General features: G+C 40.7%; 2 protein-coding genes across 9 annotated transcripts in view; one reads left to right on the top strand and one right to left on the bottom strand.

Moving 5' to 3' along the window:
* Positions 1 to 10,220, top strand: part of LOC138757305 (uncharacterized) — a 38,988-nt gene extending 28,768 nt beyond the window's left edge. The window contains exon 3 of the mRNA XM_069924408.1: positions 9,508 to 10,220. The gene's annotated coding sequence lies outside the window, so the exon portion shown is untranslated. The remainder of the gene's footprint in view (positions 1 to 9,507) is intronic.
* The window catches only part of LOC138757303 (interleukin-6 receptor subunit beta-like), a 163,346-nt gene that overhangs the window by 13,900 nt on the left and 125,890 nt on the right, over positions 1 to 23,556 (bottom strand). For 7 of the 8 annotated variants that reach the window (XM_069924402.1, XM_069924401.1, XM_069924403.1 and 4 more), the window contains 3 exons: positions 21,793 to 21,886; positions 12,110 to 12,191; positions 2,090 to 3,029 (listed from right to left, as the gene is read on the bottom strand). In XM_069924402.1, the coding sequence (XP_069780503.1) occupies positions 2,391 to 3,029; positions 12,110 to 12,191; positions 21,793 to 21,886 (815 nt within the window). In that variant the 3' untranslated portion in view covers positions 2,090 to 2,390. Of the gene's footprint in view, positions 1 to 2,089; positions 3,030 to 12,109; positions 12,192 to 21,792; positions 21,887 to 23,556 lie in introns of those variants that run through there. The other variant, XM_069924407.1, reaches the window with a different exon arrangement.

Here is a 23,556-nt window from a genome sequence, read left to right as displayed (position 1 = left end):
TGTTCAAGGTTGGTAGAATAATTGGGTGCCACAGGTTTACAAGGTCAGAATCAGCTCCTCCTGTGTGGTTTCATAACATTGATTTAAATTTTAAAATTAACAGGTGAAACACACTGCAACTCATTACCCCAGAATTATTTAACAACATTTAAACCAAGAAGGGCTAATTGCAATGGGGTTAGCCAAGAACTAAGGGGAACAAATTGAGAATAGAAGTCCTCGGGGCAAAGCACAGAATTAATATAGCAGATGTATACATGGGGTCTGGATAGATTATTCCCAATGAGTCAGGGAAAAGATGATAAGGGAGCTGTGGTTGACAAAACAGGTGAGGTAGCTAGTTCAGAGGAAGAAGGAAGCTTTCTCCTTGGCCACAGGGGAGGTGCCAGAGGTTTGAAGAATGGCAAATGTGGACCCTTTGTTTAAAAAATGATGAAGAATTCTGGGAATTTTAGACCATTGAATTTTATATCAGTGGTTGGAAAACTATTGGAGAGAACTATTGGAGAGAGTTACAGCAAGGAAATGTATGGCAGTAGCATGGAAGTCAGATAATTTTATAAGGTTGGATAGATGGCACATGGAAATTCAAAATTGTATACCATTGGAAAAGATTACTTATAATTTAAGGAATCAACCTGAGAATTGTTATATGATTTGGAAACCATATATGGATTTCATCAGTAAGAGTCCATACACATCATCCATAACACCCACTCCTCCCAATTGTACAGAAATATACAAATAGTGAATGACAATAAATTCAGGTGTTTTCTTTCTTTTTCTTTGGGGAGGGAGGATAAAAAGAAAAAAATGTATATATCATTTTATTATATTATATTGTTAAATGATGAAGAATTTATATGTTCATATTGATGCAAATGAAAAATAAAATTTTCAAAAATAAGACAGGATTTATGAATATTTAGAGAAGTACAGGCTTCTCAGGGTTAGTCAGTGTGGCTTTGTGAGGTGAAGATCATGCCTCACAAGCCTAGGAGCCAACAGTCAAGAGGTAATGTTGCAGCTCTACAAATCTCTGATGAGCCCACCCTTATAGTATTGTGTTCATTTCTGGTCATCTCACCATTAGAAGGATGTGCAGAGGAAATTGACCAGGATATTGCTTGGATTGGAAAATATGTTTTTTTGAGACAAGGTTAGCTTTGGAGTGAAGAAGGATGCAAGGTGACTTAATAGAGGTCTACAAGATTATAAGAGGTATAAAGTAAACAGCCGGCACTTTTATTCCCCACGGCAGGAGTAGCAAACATTAGAGGACATCTGTACAAAGTGAAGGGAGGAAAGATTAAGGGAGACATCCAGGATAAGATTTTTACAAGTATGTTAGGTACACAGAGTTGTGGGTGTCCAAAATGCATTGCCAGGGATTGTGGTGGAGGCTAGAAAAATAGGGGCATTAAAGAGACTCGTAGACACGTGGATGAAAGAAAAATAGAGGGTTATGAGGAAGGGATGGTTAAGTTTTTTTTTGGTAGTTATTTATAGGTCGGTACAACACCATGGGCCAAAGGGCTTGAACTGTGCTGTAATGTTTTATGTTGTGCTCTAAGATACATGAAGAGAATTTAGGGAAAGAGAACAAAAGCAAAAACTGAGGCAAAGACTTTGTGACTATTGGGCAGAGGCAATTGTAGGCGTGGTCACAAATGGAACACTGACAATCGGGCATGTATCAGAATGGAATGAAAATTGCTGGACCTTTGAGCCAAGAAGAGGTTATAGTGGTTGGACCATAGGTGGATTTAAAATACACACTAATAATTTCCTGATGGAATTAATTGTATTATTTCCCATTCCATTTTAACCAGAACCAAGTATTGATCTTTTAATAATCATTACTTTCTTGATCGACATATTGCAAAATTGCAACACATGCTTAGATTATGATTCCATGTGGCAAGGAGTTATGTTCTGGTAACTCAGCAGACACAGACAAAAAATGGACCATAACTAGCACTGGAACACAAATGAAAATTCTCAGCTTTGGCTTTCTGCTCGTGCTATTCCTGAGCTGAAGCCATGATTTTGTTGTTGGTGGATAATAAAAATTCATTCGATCTGAGTCTCTGATGTGAATTATTATTTTTATAGTAATTCTGACAGCCATAAATGTTCTTTGAGAATAATTGTTCAACTGTGAAGAAAGGAGCTATAAAAGAAACAACTGCAGATATTGAGATAACAATATAAAAATAATTCAAAAGTGACAAAACATGATTAATGTTCTGTCAGAAGTGTAGAAACATCTGTTAACTTTTCTCTTTTCACATCCCTGAAGTCCAGCTGTGTATTTTTTCTGTTAGTATTTCTAAAAGTATGAGGTTCCTGTGGTTAAAAGAAAAAGCTGCTTACTGCTGATTGGTCAATTACATTCTTTTGTTGAGCCTTAGCCCCAGTAATTCCAGTGTAATATAAGTCTGCATTGGTTTATCTGGATGGTTATTATACTGGTTCTGATCCAGAGTTCCAGTATCTTTAGGCTTTGCCATGTCCTCTTGGGAGCAGTTCCCATATCCTGAGTTAATTGTGCCATCTGGGCTCGGAGCATCTCGCAACTCTCTTGCATTTAAGGAGCTCTTCAAATATGAACTGACCTTAATTATTTGTTGCAAGAGATCATCTTCATTAATATTTAATTCCCACCCATTTTCTTCTTCATCACATATGTTTTGCCCAATTACCTGGTCTCCAGCACTGGTTTCCAGACTTGATGAAGGTAATGGTTCTTCTGACAGTCTGTTATCAGGGACTTGACTCCTGTAGCTTTCCTCTAAGACTGTGTAGGCATCCATATCTGTAGGCTGCAACAACCCGGCCATTTCAGCTCCATTTGTGACATTCTGCTGTTGTGGAGACAAGGTGGATGAACATTCCCCTTCTGCTGTTTGCAAGGATGAAGTCTTGTCATTCCAATTATCTTCCAGAGGCAGACATAATACTTCAACGGGGCTGAAGTCTGGGGTGAAATTATTGCTGGGATACAGTATTCGAAGATCATGAACATTCTTGAAAAAGAAATAAAAGAGTTAAAACTTCTGGTAAAATAACAGAATCATGCTTGTTAATATGGCTCTGATCCAGTTTCACTTCTGAGACTTTGGAGTGCTGCTGTTGCCACTAACCTCCTTGAAGTCATTGGTTCCCCATGCTACATTCCCTAAGTTTAGGGGGCCCCAATTCTTTTTGAAATCTATCCAATGATAATTATTGATAGTGGCAAAAAGTCAGCACATGAAAATTCATGTGGATACATACAAGCTTCTTTCTGCATCACTCTATCCTCTGCAACGAACAATACCCGACTCTACCTCTGCACAGTATGCAGAAACAATAGGAACAAGTGTGGGTGGAGGCAGTCTGTTCTTCGATCACTCACTGTCTCTGAAGGAACTTTCCTTCTTTCTTTTCTTCCCTTTCTATTTATCCATCCTTTTGTTGAAAGATGACACTGCAGCGTGGTGACTCTTTGATGGCCTTAGACTGGCACACTGTATTTTGGTACACGTAACAATAAAAAATAAATCACTAAGATCTATCAGAAAAACAGGAAGATTTGCCAGAGAAATAACTATGTTCTACTCAAGGTTTACACTCTTTACAATGATCTTTCATATTTGTATAACGGTGGCATCTTGTTGTCACATATTCTGATTGCTGAATGTATAATTATTTTAATTTCTGCCATATTCTCGTTTGTTAACTAGCATTAATTCAGCTTGATGAGTCGCACACTCACCACCAGCTCACCATGAGCGACATCACCCTAACCCTGGTCTCTGGACAGCCTTGATAGCACCAGTCCCAGCCAATTTGCACTTGCTCTGTCCGGCTGCCAAGGGTCAGAGATGTTGAGCCCCACATCCAACATGTCCTTGGTGAAATCAAGCAGTTCTGAATGGCAAGCGCTCCTCATGCAGCCCTTCCCTGAAGCCAAACAGCCACAAATACTCTGGCAGCTTTTGAAAAGCTGACAAAATATTTATATGGTGAGGCCCCATTTGGAGTATTGTGTTCAGTTTTGGTCACTGTGCTGTAGAAAAGATGTCATCAAGTTGGAGAGGGTGCACAGGAATTTTCAAGGATATTGCCAGGACTGAACTTGAGGGAGAGGTTGAGCAGGCTAGGGCTTTATTCCTTGAGGCACAAGAGGATGAAGGGTGATCACAAAGAGGTGTATAAAAGCACGAGAAATGGATAGAGAGAGCACTCAAAGTCTTTTATTTCAGAGTAGTGAAATCAGTAACCAGAGGACACAGGCTTAAGGAGGTGGGGAAGAAACAACGGGAACCTGAGGAGTACTTTTTTTAAAAACAAGAGGGTGAAGAGTATATGAAAAAGGCTGCCAAAGGAGGAGGTTGAGGCAGGTACATTTAAGAAAAAAAATAGAGAGAGATACATGGATAGAATGGGTTTAATAGAGGATAAATAGAGGCAGGTTGGATTCATGTGGATGAGACATTTTGGTTTGCGAAGAGCCTGTTTCCATGCTCTATGAATCTAGGACTCACTTTCCTTTAATCAGAGATGATTTTTTCCATACAGATATAAATAATTAAGACCATTTTTTATTTATTATTTCAAATAACATTAAAACACTAACAGCTCATTTTAAAAATGGCGGCCCTTGCTTTTTCTATATGATTGCCATTTCTAATCTAATGAATGGGTTTGCTGTTCCTGTACCAGCCCTCATTACTATAGAGTTGACAGCCAGATTTCAAGTAGATTCAGATCCTTTCCCAGGATCGTCACTTCCCTGCCACTGGTGAGTTCAGTGATGAATCAGATAGTCAGGTGTGGGGGGGCGTGGCAAGATGGCGTAAGGATCAGACGTGCCTTCCAGTCCTCTCCTGACTCTATCTTATTGTTTTGTCTAGAAATGCCCGTTAAAATTCTTTAAAAGTTTAGATAATTTCAGTGCTGTTAATTTAACTTATGATGGTACAATTGGTGAAAAAGAGCAAAAAAAAACGACAACAGATCATCAAAAAACTACATTTTCCAAAAGTTTAAGTTTTGGAGCCTACCTACAGGAAAGACACCGGGACTCAGCGTGAAATGGATCCCAGGAAAGAGGTACAGTGTTCGGATGTAGAGCTCTATGTTACATCGGTAGAGCCCCCTAAAGATGGCGCCAAACAGCCTTTAGAACAAAGAGTTACTCAAAGGCATTTGTCAACTGTAGAGGTGGCGCTGCAAACTGCATCTCTTGAGATAGAAGAACCTATACAACTTGATGTACTGGGAGAACTTAATACATTATGGACTGGGGAAAACCCCGGCCAGTGTCCTCCAGTCACTGCTGGAGAGGCTGTGGCTGGGGTTTCCACATGCAGTCATACTACAAGGAAGGCAACCAGAATGAAGGAAGGAACAGAAGATCCTTTGGTTATGCAGAAGAAGCAGGAATCTGTTGAGCCAAAATCTCTTCCAATTGAAAAGATTTTTGTGAATCTTGAATCTAAATTATCTTATACAATGCAGGGATTATCCAAGATTATGACTGAACTTGGTACTAGGTTCAATACTCTGGTGAAAATACATTCTCAACAGATGGCTGAGTTTGGAGCTTTTAAGCTTGAAGTGAGAGATAAATTTAATTTGTATGAAGAAGATATAGACGAAATACGGGATCAAGTTTTTGATGTGACCAAAATGGTCGAAGACTTGCAAACTCAAAATAAAAATTTGGTGAAAAAGAATGATTATTTGGAAAACCAATCCAGACGGAACAATATAAAGATTATTGGTTTGCCGGAAGGTATGGAGGGACCAGACCCAAGAAAATTTTTTACTGAATAGATTCCGCAGGTGCTGGGTCAAGAACATTTCCCGGAAGGTATAATACTGGAACGTGCTCACAGAGCCTTGCGTAGAAGACCTATTTCAGGTCAAAGTCGAAGACCTGTTTTGGTTCGTTGCTTGAATTATTACGACAGAGAAATAATTTTACGAGTGGCTATTAGAAATGCACAACAGAGAAAATCACCCTTGATGATTCAAAATAATCGAGTTTTCTTCTATGCGAATTTGAGTCAAGAAGTTATGTTCCAGCGACGGGAATTCAATCCTGCTAAAGAGTTGTTGTGGAAGAAAGGTTACAAGGCAACCTTTAGATATCCAGCTGTTTTGAAGGTTTTTCAAGATGGTTACCAACCAAAGTTCTTTGATTCTCCAAAGGAAGCTATAGCATTTCCTCAAGAGCTACCAATTACTCAGTTTCAACAGAGACATAGTCCGCCGCGATCTCTAAGGAGACAAGAGATGGAAGAAAAGAGCCGTGCTCCAAGAAGGAATGGTTGTAATGGTGACTCGGCAGTTGGAGCTGATTAAAAGAAGAGTTGTCCTTTTTTTTTCTAATGTTTTTTTTAAAAAAAGGGATATTAAATAATGATAATGTTAGTTTTTGATTGTTTAAAAAACTAAAAATTGATGTGGTTTTTTTTGTAAAGTTTATTCAGTAGATAAGGAATATCTGAAATTTAAATGTGAATGGGATGGATAAGTTTTTTTAATATTTTTTCTTTAACTTTAAGGTGAAAGGAGTGGTAATTCTGGTGTATATTATTTTGCTATTTTAGTTATAGAATGAAGGGAATAATGGTGAAAGTTATAAATTGAATTGTACAATTCTTAATGAGGCTTGAATTTTGTTTGTGGTTTATGCTCCATTTGTTGAAGATATAGATTTCGTTGTAGATGTGTTTTTATTATTTGGATATCTGAATTTTAACGTAATGATTGGGGATATTTAAATGTGGTATTGGAGCTTTTAATGGATAACTATTCAAGAGTAAAAGGGAAAAATGGTGGAAGAGTACTAAAATTGAATTGTACAATGCTTAATGAGGTTTGAATTTTGTTTTAAGATGGTGGTTTATGTGACTAATATGATGATAGATGTGAAGTTAGTTGATATTTGGTGAAGGTTTATCTCTATAGAGAAAGACTTTTTTTTAATCTTTTTTTCATGCTACAATTTTTTTTTAAGAATTGATTATTGTTTAAGAATTTTTGATAATGTTACTAACTTTACTAATTTTTTATATTAAGTTTGAGTTAAATATATGTTTCATCTTAACTCCGTTTGTTAAATATATACATTTAAGTTTGATTTAAATATGTTTTTTAAGTCTGATATCTTAGTATTAATTACTTTTCTTTTTGTTAGTATTTTAATCGGTTATGTTTTTTTTTGTAAGTGGGTTTTTTTCTCACATATATTATTAACTTTATTAATTCTTCACTCTTTATTTTGGGGGGGAAAGGGGGGGTTGGACTAATTTGAGTTGGGTTATTAATGTGTAATAATTATTGGGGAGGGTATAGTTTATTTAGATTACTGATACTGTATTGTAATTTTATTATTTTATTCTTATTTTTTTTTAATGTAATCCTATATGTTATTCATGTTATAAAATCTTAAATAAAGTTTAAAAAAAAAGATAGTCAGGTGTGCACTGGCCTAAAGGAGATCTCAAAGCATGCAAAGAAGCTGAGGGTGATACCGTTCAGAACTGCTGATTAGTTTTGTCATTTATTCAACCCAAAAGCAGTTTAGTCCTGTACTGGGGAAACTGGTGTATTTTATGTGAGATGCTTAACCCCCTTGGTCTATTCAACGTGAAATAAAGAATGAGCAAGACATAATTTAAGGAAAACCAGTGTGAACTCCTGTGTCCTGGACAATATGTTTGATTCACAATAAAAAAAATCCTTAACAAATTAAATTGTACTTTAAGTTTTGGAAATTTGATCCATTGATGCATCTATCCATAAATCAATTGTTCACCAAATAAAATGTAGCAAGTCTGAAAAAAAGGCAGTGCTGCCACTAGTGGGAGAGCGGGGAACAGACACAGCGCTCCTCCGCGGGGTTCTACCACCCAGTCCAGCTACTGATGGCTCCATACAGGTTTTAAACAATCTGTTAAAGAGGCCGACGGTGTTTTATTTTAAAATCCTGAGTCAGCGGGATCTGGCCCCAAGATGGCAACACCATCTGCCTCAAAGGGAAGCAGAGAACTGATGCAAAACACCAGAAAACAGGAGAACACCTTCCCCCCCTCCCCCAACCAGCTCAAGAAGAGGAAGCAGAGGAGATGACCCTACGAGATGGTGACCATGGCAGCGGACTAGTTTGGGACTCTGCACCAGAAGAGCACATACAGTCGCACTGCTGATGACTCAAGGCGAGGAACCCACGAAGGCTGTGGGCTGTTGACGACTTGTGGTCAATGGTCACTCCAGGCTGTGAACTGCTGGAGACTGGCTCAAGACTGATTGAAGGGATATCAGGCATCAGAACCAGTAGCAAGACGGTGCCAAGAGTGGGAGAGGTTCCTGTGGGGCCTCAGACGCTGAAGGCTTCCTGATTGTGTCGGAGGTTTGGATCTGGAGCTCAAGTTGCCAATAGTTTGGACTGAAGTCTATGTGGCTGCAAAGGCTACTGGAGTACTGGAGGCAAATCCACAGACACTTAGTGACTCTGAAAGGACTCTCTTTTGCTTCTCTGAAGGGACAGTGGGCAATTTTGGCAGACTAAATACAATTTTATGTAATATTAAATGTTTTACTCCATGACAACGAAAGTATCTTGAATCTTGAAAACTCACGAGCTCTAAAATATAAGGAAGAGTTAGCAAGTGCCATGTAAATGTAAATCCCTAATTTTTTTTACCATTTGATAACTGCTTCCATTTTTAAAGTTGTAAGTATCTAATGGTAGGTTAAAAGTACTTCGTTCTCTAGGCTGTCCCTATCTCACTGCAATTCTTCTAAGTATAATCAAAGCAATTCTATATTCATTTCTGGTTGCTTCATTATAGGAAAGATGTGGAAACTCTAGACAGGGTGCAGAGGAGTTTTACTAGGATGCTGCCTGGATTAGAGAATATGTCTTCTGAAGAAATGTCGAGTGAGCTAGGGCTTTTCCCTCTGGAGGAACAAGTGATGAGCTGTGATTTAATAGTTATGGGCGGCATGGATAGGTGGACAGCCAGCACCTTCTTTCCCAGGGCAGCAATGGCCAATACCAGAGGAGGTTAGTGGAGGAAAGTTTAAGAGGTAAGTCTTTTACACAAAAGTGATGGGTGGCTGGAATGCATTTCTGGGGGGTAGTGGTGGAAGCTGGTACAATAGGGACATTTAAAAGACTTAGGTAGGCCTATGGATGTAAGAAAAATAAGGGTTATGGGCTGCGAGGGAAGAGAAAAAATAGATTGATTTGGTGTAGGATTATATAGGTCAACACAAGATCAGGTGCTGAAGGGCCTGGACTGTGCTGTAATGTTCTATGTTCAATAAACCAAGCAATTATAAATTATGCAAGATTATACTTCTGAATAAAGAAGGTACTTAATCATTACTCTCCATCTGGGTCTAAACTTAAGGGGTCCAGTTTTTTAACAAATTCCAGTGATTTGCTCTGGTATTTTATTGTTTTTACTGCCAAGGCCAACGTTTATTGTTTTATTGTTCCAGAACACAATGGCTTCCTCAGGGCACCAGAGGAAGTCTAGATTCAAAAGGTGACCACCTTCCACAACAAATTAACAGCTTGGTCGTTGAGAGATTGGAGAGGACTTTGTTCCTCGGTGTCAAATTAAGAAGTGCTCTATCCTGGACACATATGATCTCCTCGCCTGTCATTAAGGCACAACAGCAGCTGCACTTCCTAGAAGGCTGGGGCAGGCAAGGCTACCAGGCCCCATTCTGTCAACTTTCTACAGGAGCTATATCAAGAGCATCTTGGCAGTTGCACCACAGTGTGGTAAAGCATCGGATCAGAGTTCAATCCACAGGACTATAAAAGAGGCAGAGAGAATCACTGAGGCTTCCCTCTCTCCTACTGTATGGACCCCTACCACCTTCCACACAGCATCTTTCAGCTGCTCCCATCAGAAAAGAGATACAGAGTATTAAAGCCAGATCCACCAAGATGAGGAACATCTTCTTCCCACAGGCAGTGATAGTTGAATGACTGCTGAACGGCAAAAACAACTCCCCGAGGTTCTAGTATTTATTAATAATATTTATATTAATATATGTCTATAGGTTATGTGTATATAGATTGTTTGTCTATTGTGTGTTATGTCAGTATGTGTGTTTGCACTGTTTTTGCACCATGGACTAGAGAATGCTGTTTCATTAGGTTAAACTGTTACAATCGGATGATGAATAAATTTGAACTTAAACTTTGTTGCCTCTTCGGGTAAGGATTCCAGATTTCTTTCACTTGTTAATGAACCTGGCTTCTACAACAATTCTGCCATCGTTCATGCAAGGTTTGAATTTTAATTCCCTAGCAGTTCTGATGAGATTTGAATTCATATCTCTGGTCAATTGCTCAGCTATTGCAATAGCTATGCCACTGTTTCACTGAGGCTGATAGTACAATAGTGTTGCCAATGGTTCAAAGCAGTATTTCTCAACCTGTGGTTCTCAGATTACGGGTGACCTATGGGTTTGTTGTAGGTGGTCTCCAGCAACATTTTGAGGACAAGTGTTAATGATATAAACAAGTTATTTGTAAAACAATGTGTAAATTTTACAACAAAAAAAAACAGAATTCCTTCTCCTCTGGGAAGGGGTTTGGATTCACCACTGCCCCCTCCACCCCTCCCTGCCGGAACTGGTAGACCTTGGGTTGTAATAGGTGTTCCATAGTAAGTAAAGGAACAGTTAAGGTGGTCTGAGTTACAAAGACTGAAAACCACTGTGTTAAAGTGATTTGGGTTGTTCAATCCTCAGAAAAATCAAACACAGAGGCGAAAGTCTTAAAAGAGATCAGTGTGCTCCAATATGAGCAACATATTGAATTGAATTGTTGAATTGTTTTTGAACTTTTTAAATTGGTTATTAACACATATACCAAGAGAAAATCTTTGTTTTATGTACTATCCAGGCAAATTAAACCACACTTAAATGCAACATAAAACAAAAGTGTGGAGTATAATTTTATAGAGAAAAGGTTTAGTTAAAATTGTAAATTTGCATCATTGTTTTACTAATGAAGGGTTGGTTCAATAGTCTGATAATAGTGGGGAATGAACTAGGCTTGGATCTAGTTCAACTGAGCCAATAGAAACCTTGATTGGTTCCCTTGATTTTCAATTACATGTTGAATCAGCTCATCTCACACCTGAGAAGAAACCAAATGGAATGAGTGCTGAGGGCAAACTGCCTTCTAACTTTGAAAAGAATCAGCTCATCAGAGTCCATCACCCAACTCCAGCCTCATCCTTATTGTTCCTTCCACATCCACTACATTAGGAACTGGGGAATCAAAAATGCTGTTCAGTGCCATCAGTGCATAATGATTCATCCCTAGTGTTTTAAATAAACTCAGAAAATCTCATACACTGCACTGAGGCAATGGAATGATGTTTTAGCTCAATCTTCATCTTCAAAAAGACCAAAAAACTCCTCTGTACTCAAAAAAACCCCAAGTCTTCATTCATGGAATCGCCAAATGGACTATAGTCATTTAGATTATTTTAAAGTAATATAGGACAGTAAAACCACAGATTTAGATATATCAATAGTGTCATTAATCAGGTCTCCTCTATCATGAACTTGTCCAATAATGCAACCTCTATTTTTAGTATATTGTTGTGATAATAGATAGGCAACTAATATACTGCAAGCAAGTAAAATGAATGTTTAACCACTGGAGAAATTTAAAGTAGGAATAAAGATTTTTGGAGTGAATGCAATTACAGAGAATTCGAGAATTCTAGAGCTAAATGAAAAAATGTTTATATAGCATGCAATCCCACATAATTGTTTATTACATTCTGAAATATAAAGGGTTAAAAGAAAAAATACCCATTCTTTCTAGTCAAAATAAATTACAATGAAAGTGTCTGATTATAGAGTCTTGAGGTTGTACATCAATGGAAACAAACCCTTTTGCCCAACTCATCCAGTTGTCCACTTAAGCTAGTCCATTTGCCTGTGTTTAGCCCATATCCTTCTAAACCTTTTAGAAGAAGCAAGTTAGTTCTACTGATTTTAAGGAACCTCACAAATAGATACCAAATTCAAATCTTCTATAAAAATCACAAAGTCAGCTAAAGTATACCTTGGAATGGTGTTTTTGCAACCAATCGGCCATGCTGCTTCCTGCGGGATCTGCAACCTCTGGCCAAATGTGCTTTTTAACCCTGAAAGAATCAGAAGTAATGTTTATAGCAAAATGTCATTCATGGAAATTGGAACATTTCACAAGCTTTCATCTTCTTTGTGCTACATCAGATGATCATCCTGCCACAATCTTAAAATCAACCTGTCGAATTAAGCAAAAAGAATGAGGTTCATGATCGAACAGCAATCAGCTATCTCCAATCTTTATTATGTAAAATCAACACCAATGTTACCTTGTCTCCACTGTGTACCATACAGTGAAATGTTACACTTTGCTAGGTATACTAACACAAGGACAGGCCAACAATATTTAATTACACAGTATAGATATGTAGTAACTAACATCCCAACAATGAAGACGCTGTTTACATCCGGTACCGCACGGATGGCAGTCTCTTCAATCTGAGGCGCCTGCAAGCTCACACCAAGACACAAGAGAAACTTGTCCGTGAACTACTCTTTGCAGACGATGCCGCTTTAGTTGCCCATTCAGAGCCAGCTCTTCAGCGCTTGACGTCCTGCTTTGCGGAAACTGCCAAAATGTTTGGCCTGGAAGTCAGCCTGAAGAAAACTGAGGTCCTCCATCAGCCAGCTCCCCACCATGACTACCAGCCCCCCCACATCTCCATCGGGCACACAAAACTCAAAACGGTCAACCAGTTTACCTATCTCGGCTGCACCATTTCATCAGATGCAAGGATCGACAATGAGATAGACAACAGACTCGCCAAGGCAAATAGCGCCTTTGGAAGACTACACAAAAGAGTCTGGAAAAACAACCAACTGAAAAACCTCACAAAGATAAGCGTATACAGAGCCGTTGTCATACCCACACTCCTGTTCTGCTCCGAATCATGGGTCCTCTACCGGCATCACCTACGGCTCCTAGAACGCTTCCACCAGCATTGTCTCCGCTCCATCCTCAACATCCATTGGAGCGCTTTCATCCCTAACGTCGAAGTACTCGAGATGGCAGAGGTTGACAGCATCGAGTCCACGCTGCTGAAGATCCAGCTGCGCTGGGTGGGTCACGTCTCCAGAATGGAGGACCATCGCCTTCCCAAGATCGTGTTCTATGGCGAGCTCTCCACTGGCCACCGTGACAGAGGTGCACCAAAGAAAAGGTACAAGGACTGCCTAAAGAAATCTCTTGGTGCCTGCCACATTGACCACCGCCAGTGGGCTGATATCGCCTCAAACTGTGCATCTTGGCACCTCACAGTGTGGCGGGCAGCAACCTCCTTTGAAGAAGACCGCAGAGCCCACCTCACTGACAAAAGGCAAAGGAGGAAAAACCCAACACCCAACCCCAACCAACCAATTTTCCCCTGCAGCCGCTGCAACCGTGTCTGCCTGTCCCGCATCGGACTTGTCAGCCACAAACGAGCCTGCAGCTGACGTGGACTTTTACCCCCTCCATAAATCTTCGTCCACGAAGCCAAGCCAAAGAACTAACATCTGTACTATTCAAATGCCATGCAAAGATCATCTCCAACAAGAGAATGAGAACATTATTGTCATTGACTCTTCCACATGAAAGATATTGATTGGGTTACCATTTGTGAAATATATCAAATGGCTTCCAAGATAGAATGGCTGTTGTCTTAATTTCCCAGAAACACACCAAACTGACAAGATACAATTCAGGAATGTGATAAAATATTCTTCATTTGCCTTAGCACAGCGGTTCTCAAACACTTAAAGTATTCCCAATGCTATATGTCCTCTGTGATTAGTAGGGGATTACTTAAGGTGGTATGTGGGTGGAACGTAAAAGTTTGGAAACCACTGTTTTAATCGTACCTAGTTGACTCATTATGTGTCTGGTTTCATAACTCTAAAGGAAATAGGCCAATGCCAATTTTTCTCAAACAAAATATTTCAGTAACAATTGGATCTAGAGCAGTGATTCTCAACCTTCCTTTCCCACTCACCTACCACCTTAAGCAATCCCACAGAGCACCGATGGCATAGGGATTACTTAAAGTGGTAGGTGAGTGGAAAGAAAAAGGTTGAGAACCACTGGTTTAGAAGCACTTGCAAATGTTGAATATTCAGTAAGTTTAATGCCATCCGCAATTAACAGTCTGCTCCGCCAGCACTTTAATACACTAGCCTGAACACTTGGGTCTCTAAGTTCTTGAGAGTCATTATCTCGGAGGATCTTTCCTTGACCCAAAACACTAATGGCATTGTGAAGAAAGTACATCAGCGCATCTACTTTCTCAGGAGTTTCTGGAGGTTTGGTATGACATTGAAAAGCCTGGCAAATTACTGCAGATGTCTAGTGGAAGATGTGCTGACTGGTTGCATCATGGTCTGGTATGGGGACACCAGTATCCGTGAGTGTAAAGTCCTGCAAATGGTAGTGGACACCACCGAGGATATCACAGGCAAAACCCTCTCCATTAATGAGAAGACCTACAGGGAACACTGCCAACAGAGAGCAGCAGCAATCATCAAGGAACCACACTACCCAGCACATGCTCTATTCTTGCTGCTGCCATCAGGAAAAAGGTAGAGGTGCCACAAAACTCATAGCACCAGGTTCAGATACAGCTGCTACCCCTCCACCATCAGACTCCTCAACAACAAACTCAATCAGGGACTCATTTAAGAATCCTTACTTTTGCACTTCATTGATTTATTTTCTCTCTATATTGCACAGTTTATTTACAAGTCTTTATTCACTTACATGTGTACATTGTGTAGTTTTTTGCACTATCAATAAGTGATAATTCTACCTCACCTGCAGGAAAAAGTATCTCAAAGTTGTATTTACTCTGACAATAAATCTGAAATCTGGACATTCACTCCCTCCATCATTCACATTCTGTAGTTGCCATGCATACTATTAACAAATGTTCTGCAGAAAACCATCACTGCTCCTTCATTAACAATTCTTAGAATGAATAAGTCGTGGATAAATCTCCAGATCCAGATGAAATCTATCCTGGAGTGCTATGGGAAATAAAGGAGGAGGTTGCCTGGACTCTGATGTAGAATTCTGAATTTTCATTAGCCATAAGCGAGGCACTAGAAAACTGGAAGATAGTTAATGTTTCTCCTTGATTTAAGAATCAGGTAATTACAATTTGGTGAGCCTTTCATTAGAGGTAGGGCAATTGGAGAAAAATATCAGGAACATAATTTATGTACATTTGGAAAAGCAGGGGCTGATCATGGTTTTGTTCAGGGGAAATCCAGTCTCACTAAGGTTTTAAGGAGATAACAAGGTCATTGATAAAGGCAGAGTTGCAGATTACGTCTACATGGATTTTAGTAAAGAATTTGACACAGTGCAGCATAGCAGACAGGTCTAGAAGGTTAAGCAGATGTGACCCAAGACAAACTGGTTATTTGGATACAAGATTGGCTTGATAATAGAGTGTGGTAAAGGAAAGATGATTTTTCTGATTGGAAGTCAGTGACTTATGGAGTGCCACAGTGAACTTTGCAGGTTGTGATATGCATTAACATTTTGGATTTGAATATGATTAGTACATTTTTGAATGAAATAAAAATTGGTGGTGTTGTGGACAGTGAAAGAGGGTGGCTAACACTATAGTAGGATATAGATCAGCTAGATAATTGGCAGAGCATTATAGGGCAGAATTTAATCCCGTGTAAGGTCATGTATTTTGGGAAGCTAAATAGGGGTAGAGCTTATACAGTAAGTAGGGCATTAAGGATGAGTTCAAAGACCTGGTGATCCAAAACGATATCTCCCTGAAAGCAGTAACACAGGTAGATAGGATAGTGAAAATGGTTTGTGGTTTTGTTAACAAAAGGTCAGAGCAGAGAATATTAAATTTACAAGTTGTACAATTATATTGTAACTTTATAAAACATCGGATAAGCCACATGAAAATTATTGCATACAGTTCTGGTCGTGCCCCCTCCCTCACATCCCAACCATCCCCCTCTCACCTCCCCCACACCCCCCCCCCATCCCATCAGAGGAAGGGTGTGATTATACTGGAGAGGGTGCAGATGAAATTCACCAGGATGTTGTCTGGATTAGAGAATATTAGTTATAAAGAGAGATTACGTTTTTCCAGGAGGCTGAGGTGAAGGGGTAGGGGCGTGGTGACCTGATGGATCCATATAAAACTGTGAGAGGCATAGAGAGGGTAGTCAATATCTTTTTCCCATGCAACTGCAGCTCCTTACAAATCTTTTTAGGGTATTGGAGCTGGAGTTGGATGAACTCCAGAACATCTGGGATGCTGAAGGGATGATAGCCTGGAATTACAAGGATGCAATCACACCAAGGAGGTAGGAGAATGGTAGCTGGTTGACAATCAGGAGAGGGAAAGGAAACAGGCAGGCAATGCTGGGCACCCCATGGCCACTCTTTTCAATAACACAAATAATGTTTTAGATGCTGTTGAGGGGGATGACCTACCTCCAGATCCCTGGCTCAGGGTCTGGCCCTGTAGCTAAGAAAGGGGTGGAGGAGAAAAGGTGAGCTGTAGTGATATTGGATTCAATAGTGAGGGGAAGAGATTAAGAATCCCGAATGTTGCCTCCCAGATGCCAGGGTCTGGGATATCTCAGGTTGAGTTCAATGGATTCCCAAAAGGGAGGGTGAACTGCCAGATGTTGTGGTCCTTGTTGGGACCAATGACATAGGTAGGAAGGGTGATGAGGTCCTGCAAAGTGAGTTCAGTGATGTGGAAGGACAGGACCTCCAAGGATGTGATCTCAGGATTGCTACCCAGACCACGTACAGGTGAGGTTAGAAAGAGGATAATGCAGCTTAACATATGGCTAAAGACTTAGTGCAGGAAGAAAGCTTCAGATTTCTGGATCACTGAGCTCTCTTCAAGGGAAAGTAGGACCTGCACCAGCATCTGAAGTGGAACGGCACTAATATCGTTGTGGGAAAGTTTGCTAGTGCTGCTCTCGGGGATTTAAACTGCAGGGGGATGGGAACCAGAGTGCTAGAGCAGATAGTAGAGTGGAGGAGGAAAAAGACTGTATAGAGACAGAAATCAAAGGGTTGGACAGAGTGAAAATAACGTTCTCAGGTGTATGTATTTCAAAGGAGTATTGTAAGTAAAGTAGATGAGCTTAGAGTGTGGATTGGCACATGGAATTATGACATTGTGGCCATTAGTGAACCTACGCTCCCAGAACTTGTCCTCACTCTAAATCACTTCTTTAACTCATCTCACTTCCTCCAAATCAAAGGAGTAGCCAAAGAATGCCCACATGGGTCCCAGCTACACTTGCCTGTTTCTGGGCTTTGTGGGAAAATCCATGCTGCAAGCCTACACAAACAAGACCCCTCAACTCTTCCTTCATTATACTGATGACTACATCGAGGCTGCCTCAATCACTCATGATGAGCTCATTCACTTTGAAGCCAACTTCCACCCCCATCTCAAACTCACCTAGTCCATCTCTGATAATACTCTCTCCTTCTAGGATCTCTCCGTCTCCATCTTGAAAGACAAGCTTTCCATCAACATATATTACAACCCTTCTAACTCCCATAACTACCTTGACTACACTTCCTCACACCCTGTCCCATGCAAAGATTCTATTTCCCTCTCTCAGTTTCTCCATCTCCTCTACATCTGTTGCTAAGTTGAGGTCTTCCAGTCCAGATCTTCTGAAATATCTGCCTTCTTTCACAAACATGGCTTTCCCTCCACCACCATCAACTCAGCCCTCACCCACATCTCCTCTATTTTTCACTCATCTGCCCTGGCCCCCTCTGCCCCCAGATGCAACAAACCCTTTGTCCTCACCTACTACCCCATCAGGCTCTGCATCCAATACATTGTCCTCCGGAATTTCCAGCATTTACAACAGGATCCCACCACCAGACACATCTTCCCCTCTCCTCCCCTCCCTGCCTTCTATAGGGACCGCTCCCTCCATGACTTTCTCATGCATTCATCCCTCCCCAACAATCACCACCACCACCACCTCCACCCCCCAGTACCTTCTCCTCTGGCTGCCGGAGGTACCGCACATGCCCACATCTCCTCCCTCACCACAGTCTGGGGCCCCAAACAGGCCTTAAGCAACACAATTTATGTATCCGCAGGACTGATTTACTGCATCTAGTGCTCGCTTTATGGCCTTCTCTATGTCAGAGAGACTGGTCACAGACTGGGACATTTGTTCTGTCTGCACCACTGACAGAGACCTCCTAGTGGCCAACAATTTCAGTTCTGCATCATACTCCCATACTCACATGTCTGCCCATGGCCTCACATACTATCCCCACCTGTAAATTGGAGGAACAACTCCTGATTTTCCATCTGGGCACTCTCCAGCTGGATGGCATTAACATCAACTTTTCCAGTTTCTGCTAACCTGGTCTCCTTTCCCCCTCCCTTCCCTTCCCTCCTGTCAGCTCTCTATCTCCTTCCCTCTCTATTCACTTAGCCATCCTTCCTCCCCTTGATTGCTGCTGTCCCTTCCCTCCCTTCTCCACTTATTACCTCCTGCCTTTATGACCATGCCTCCCCCGCCTTACCTTTTTATTCTGATGCCTACCGACATTTTTCCAGATCTTGATAAAGGACTCAAGCCTGAAACATTGGTTATGTATTTTTATCTTTGCTATATAAAGAACACTGTTTGACCTGCTGAGATTCTCCAGCATTGTGTTTTTACTTCAACCACGGTGTCTGCAGACTTTCGTGTTTTACTTTGGGTCCAGTGATTATAATGCCATTAGTTTCAAATACAGTAATTATTGTGGACCTCAGGTTGAGATTCAAAATTGGAGAAAGGCCAATTTTGAGGAAATGAGAAATGACCTAAAAAGTATAGATTGGGTTAGGTTGTTTCCTGGCAAGGATGTGCTCAGTAAATGGAAGGCCTTCAAAGGTTAAATTTTGAGAGTATAAGAGTTTGTATCCTATTAGGATATTGGGGATCTATTGAAGAAGAAGAGAGGTGTATATCAGATAAATGAGTTACTTGAGGAGAATAAAAATGCAGGGAAAACTTAAGAAGGTAATCAGGAGGGCTAAAAAAAGACATGAGGTTGCTTTGGCAAACAAGGTGAAGGAAAATCCTAAGGGCTTCTACAGATATATAGAGAAAATTGGTCCCCTTGAAGATCAGAGTGGTCGGCTATATACAGAACCAGAAGAGATGGGGGATTCTCTTAAATAGGTTTCTCGCATCTTTATTTACTCCAAAAATAACCCAGGAAATTATAGACCAGTGAGCCTGACATCAGTTGTAAGTAAGTCTTTGGCAGGTGTTCTAAGAGATTGGATATAGTACAACTCTGATTATCAAAAATCAGATTCTCCAAAATTTTCATTTATCTGAAGGATTTTTTTAAAATTTTGGATACTTGAGGATAATCGAAACAAATCAGACCTCACAGGTTGAAAATAAATTCACCCAACATGAAATTAGAACGACGATTGTCCTCGTTTCAGGCAACTCCCTCCCCTCTCTTTCCATTTCTTCTTTACCTTCCCCTATTGATTTTTTCTCCAACTCTCCCTCTCAAACTGTGTACCACTGTCTCCCAGCTGCAAGCAGTCAGAAGAATCCTTCGTCCCAGCTTCGTTAAGGAGAGCGTCCTCCTGTGCAGGAGTGGGACCTTGGGCTCAGTGACTTCCCTCCCTCACCTCCCCTTCCTTCCCTCCTCTTCCCTTCCTTCCCTCTCCCTTCCTCTTCTCTCCCTCCCTCCTTGGAAAACCGGAGCTAGCTACCAACGCTGACTCCAAACCGTCACTTCAGCCTACTACTGCACATGCACACCTGGTGTCCCTGGTCCCTGGTGTGCTTGTGTGATAGGCCTAGGGGAGGATTCAGAGTCAGGACTCAGGCATCGGAATCAGGAACTCCGGTGACCAAGGATACAAGAGCCCACTGACTTGCCAGTGAGTGTTCCAGCATCCCAGGAAGCCGCCCCAGGGATCAGCGGCAGCAGTGGGTTCATGTCGGTGATTGGCGGTTGGGGCGTATTGTGGTTTGCGGTTGGGGCGTGTCGGGGATCAGTTTTTTGGTGAAAATTAAACATATTTTAATTTTTAAAAGGCCTTCCTTTGTTGTTTGTTGTTGTTTAAACATTGATACAAGTTATTTGCTGTTGCTACTGGGCTGTTTTTTAAAAATGACCAGTTATCCTAAAAGGGCCTGTTTTCTATCAAAGACAAAAGGCATATGTTTTCCAGTGGGAAGGGATCATTTTAAAACATATTAAGAGGGTGAGTTTTTTCCACAGAAAGAGTGATTCATATCTGGAAAGCACCACCTTATAAGATGGGGAATTTAAATACAATTACTATTTAATTTTTAAATTTAGACATACATCACGGTAACAGGCCATTTCGGCTCATAAGTCCAAGCCACCCAATTAACACCAGCATGTTTCCAATGGTGGGAGGAAACCAGATCCCCCAGGGAAAACCCACACAGACATGGGGAAAACGCACAAACTCCTTACAGACAGCATGGGATCCAAACCGTGGTCTCAATCGCTGGCGCTATAAAGGCGTTGCACTAACCGCTATACCACCCATGCTGCCCTGTGTTTAAGAGACTCATAAGAAGGGAGTACATATCTGAATATGGGCTTAATGTAAGCATATGGGATAGTGTAGATGAACAAAAAGATTAGAATGGGCATGGTGGGCTGGATGGTTTGTACTTGTGCTGCACTCCAAAGCTAACTCACAAATCTTGGACCTCTCCCACAGCAATGTATTAACACCTTATCAACAAGGACTGGAATGGCACAAGATGTCCTACCACAAAGCAACGGCAATAAATGCTTGATATACTTGTGAAGTCAAGATACAGAAAATAATTATTAACATTTAAAAAGTTCCCATAACAGAGTGAACTCATTCTCCATGTGTCTTTGCATAGAGATTGGCCTACTCTGAGTCATTGGAACATATTTCCACACTGAATCTAAGCTGCCTTCATTTGTTCCTTCATCCTTCCTTGTTTACCCCTTCTGTGGTTAAACAATGTAAATCTATCATTTAGCAGGATCAAATACAACACTGTCACTGGGACCTTTTGCCTTCTGCCATGAACTGGAAAGGTATTGTAGTGCACTACCAGTAACCACAAAGACTGGGTGGAGGCAACGATAGGCTTTAATGTACAGAAGAACCTTGTTGGCCTGGATCCAGGTATAGGAATGGCGGGAAGGGAGAGGTGACTCGACCTTTATAGCACAGGACCACAGGGGAGGAGTCATAAGGTATGAGTCATTAGTGGGCGTATATATATATATATATATATATATATATATATACAGTAGTCAACCATAATTATATCCAAATGGAGGAAACCTATCACCACAGGTATGATTATCTCTTTGCTGCAGGTGCAACCAGCAATGATTTATGCTGTCAGACAGAGAAAGTAGCATCGCACGTCGCATTGCTACAACGCCTCAAAAAATTCAAACTTCATCAAAGTTACAGTGTGTAAAAATTTAGACTTAATGAATGTGTAAAGCTTAAACTTATTCTTGCTGCCAGGGAGCCTCTCCCACTGGGAATAATTATTGGAAAACGAAACCATTTATTCAATCTCCTGCTTGTTGGAATTCCAGCTCCAGGACTGGAATATTACTTGCCATTTCAGACAGTCTATTCAAAGTTAATATAACCATACCTATGTTGATTCTTGAAACAGGCTATAAATACAGTGATTAGCAGTAGGAAGCAGAGAATGATTGCTGCCACAATCATCACAATATCTTCTGAACCTGCAAGAAAATTATAAGCTGGCTTTAATTTGAATGCAACATCAATCAGAGCCCATTTCACAACACAATACTAGATTTGACAGAATATTTTATTTGAAGACACAAGAGATACTCGAGCCTAGAACAAGATTCGAATCGCTTGAGGAACTCAGAAGGTTGTGGTGGTGGGGAGTGTGAGGAGGGATCTTTGATGTTTTGGGTATAAAGGGAAGATAGAAGAAAGCAAAGGCAGGGGTAGGACAGGGGCCAGTAGGCAATAGGTGAATCAAGGAAGGGTGAAGGATCATGGACAGATGGAGTCAGGGTAGTGGGCAGTAGGGTGTAGGGGTGGAGTTGGGTGAAAGAGGCATGTGGGTGATAGGTAGAAACAGAAATGAGATAAAAAGACATGGGACCAGGTGGAAGAGGCGATGGTAAAATTAGAGATGGCTGCTGGAGGGTAATAAGCAGGGAACGAACACTACCATTGCTGGAATATGATAAATAAAGAAAGTGATCATGGGAACTGTTAAGAGAGAGTGAAAGGCAGATGGAGAGGGCATTCTGGTGGGCTAATTGTATGGGTAGAAGGTGGATAGAGCCAGGAGCAGGAGACAGACATAAATGAATGAAGTGGACTTATGGTAAAGGGGACAAAAATGGAGGTGGCTCAGAAGGACAGAGTGAGAGAAAGAAAGAGAGGAACAAAAAATTGGAAAATTCAATGTTCATATTATTGGATTCAGATGTCTAGATGGAGTATGAGATGTGGTTCCTCTAGTTTACTTTGGGCCTCACCCTGGCAGTGGAGAAGGCTGAGATGGACAGGTGGTTGTGAGAATGGGAAGGGGAGCTGAAAGGGCATCTAAATGGGATCATGAGATGGCCATTGCAGACAGCGTAAAGGTGTTCTGCAAACTAGTTGCATAACTCGTATTTATATTTCTTCTTGCTTGTAAAAAAATGCAAGTTATAAATTAAACTCCTGGAAGTTCATGAAAGTTCATTTTAGATTAAAAATATTCACTTCAGTATGTTAAACACTGCTAATATTTTTATTTATTTTATCTTGCCTTGCTGAACATATCATACAAACTCTTGAATATATTGTAGGAGGCCCTGCTGAATAGAACTTGTTACATTGAAACTACATATGTCTCCTTTCAGCCGTTCTAAGATACAAAACGATTTGACCCATGGTGCAAATTTTCTGTTCTACTTATGTTCTGAATTTAGTGTGAGATATTTAGATACTGGCATATGTGCACAATCTATATATTGCACACAAGTGAGTAATGGTAATGAAAACACTTTGGTACTCAATACAAGTAAAAACACAAAAAGCTGGAGAAACTCAGCTGGTAAAACTATGTCATTTATATAGCAAAGGTAAAAATACATCACCAATATTTTGGGCTTGAGCCCTTCATCAAGGTGTGAGAGAATGTCGGCAGGCACCTGAACAAATGGATAGGGGGAAAGGAGGGGTGGCAAAAACAATTGGTAGATGGAGAAGGGAAGGAGGGGACAGTAGTGATAAGGGGTGGAGGCATGGCTGGGTGGGTAGAGGGGGAGGGGAGAGGAGAACTGGAAAGACTGGAAAGGGGAAGCGCCAAGACCTGCTGAGTTTCTCCAGCATTTTGTGTTTTTATTTCAACCACAGTGTCTGCAGATTTTTGTCATTTACTTTT

Source organism: Narcine bancroftii, chromosome 3, assembly GCF_036971445.1.
Source record: "Narcine bancroftii isolate sNarBan1 chromosome 3, sNarBan1.hap1, whole genome shotgun sequence".
NCBI lineage: Eukaryota > Metazoa > Chordata > Chondrichthyes > Torpediniformes > Narcinidae > Narcine > Narcine bancroftii.
The sequence above is the reverse complement of the archived record's forward strand: the minus strand, read 5'-3'. Positions and strand labels throughout refer to the sequence as shown.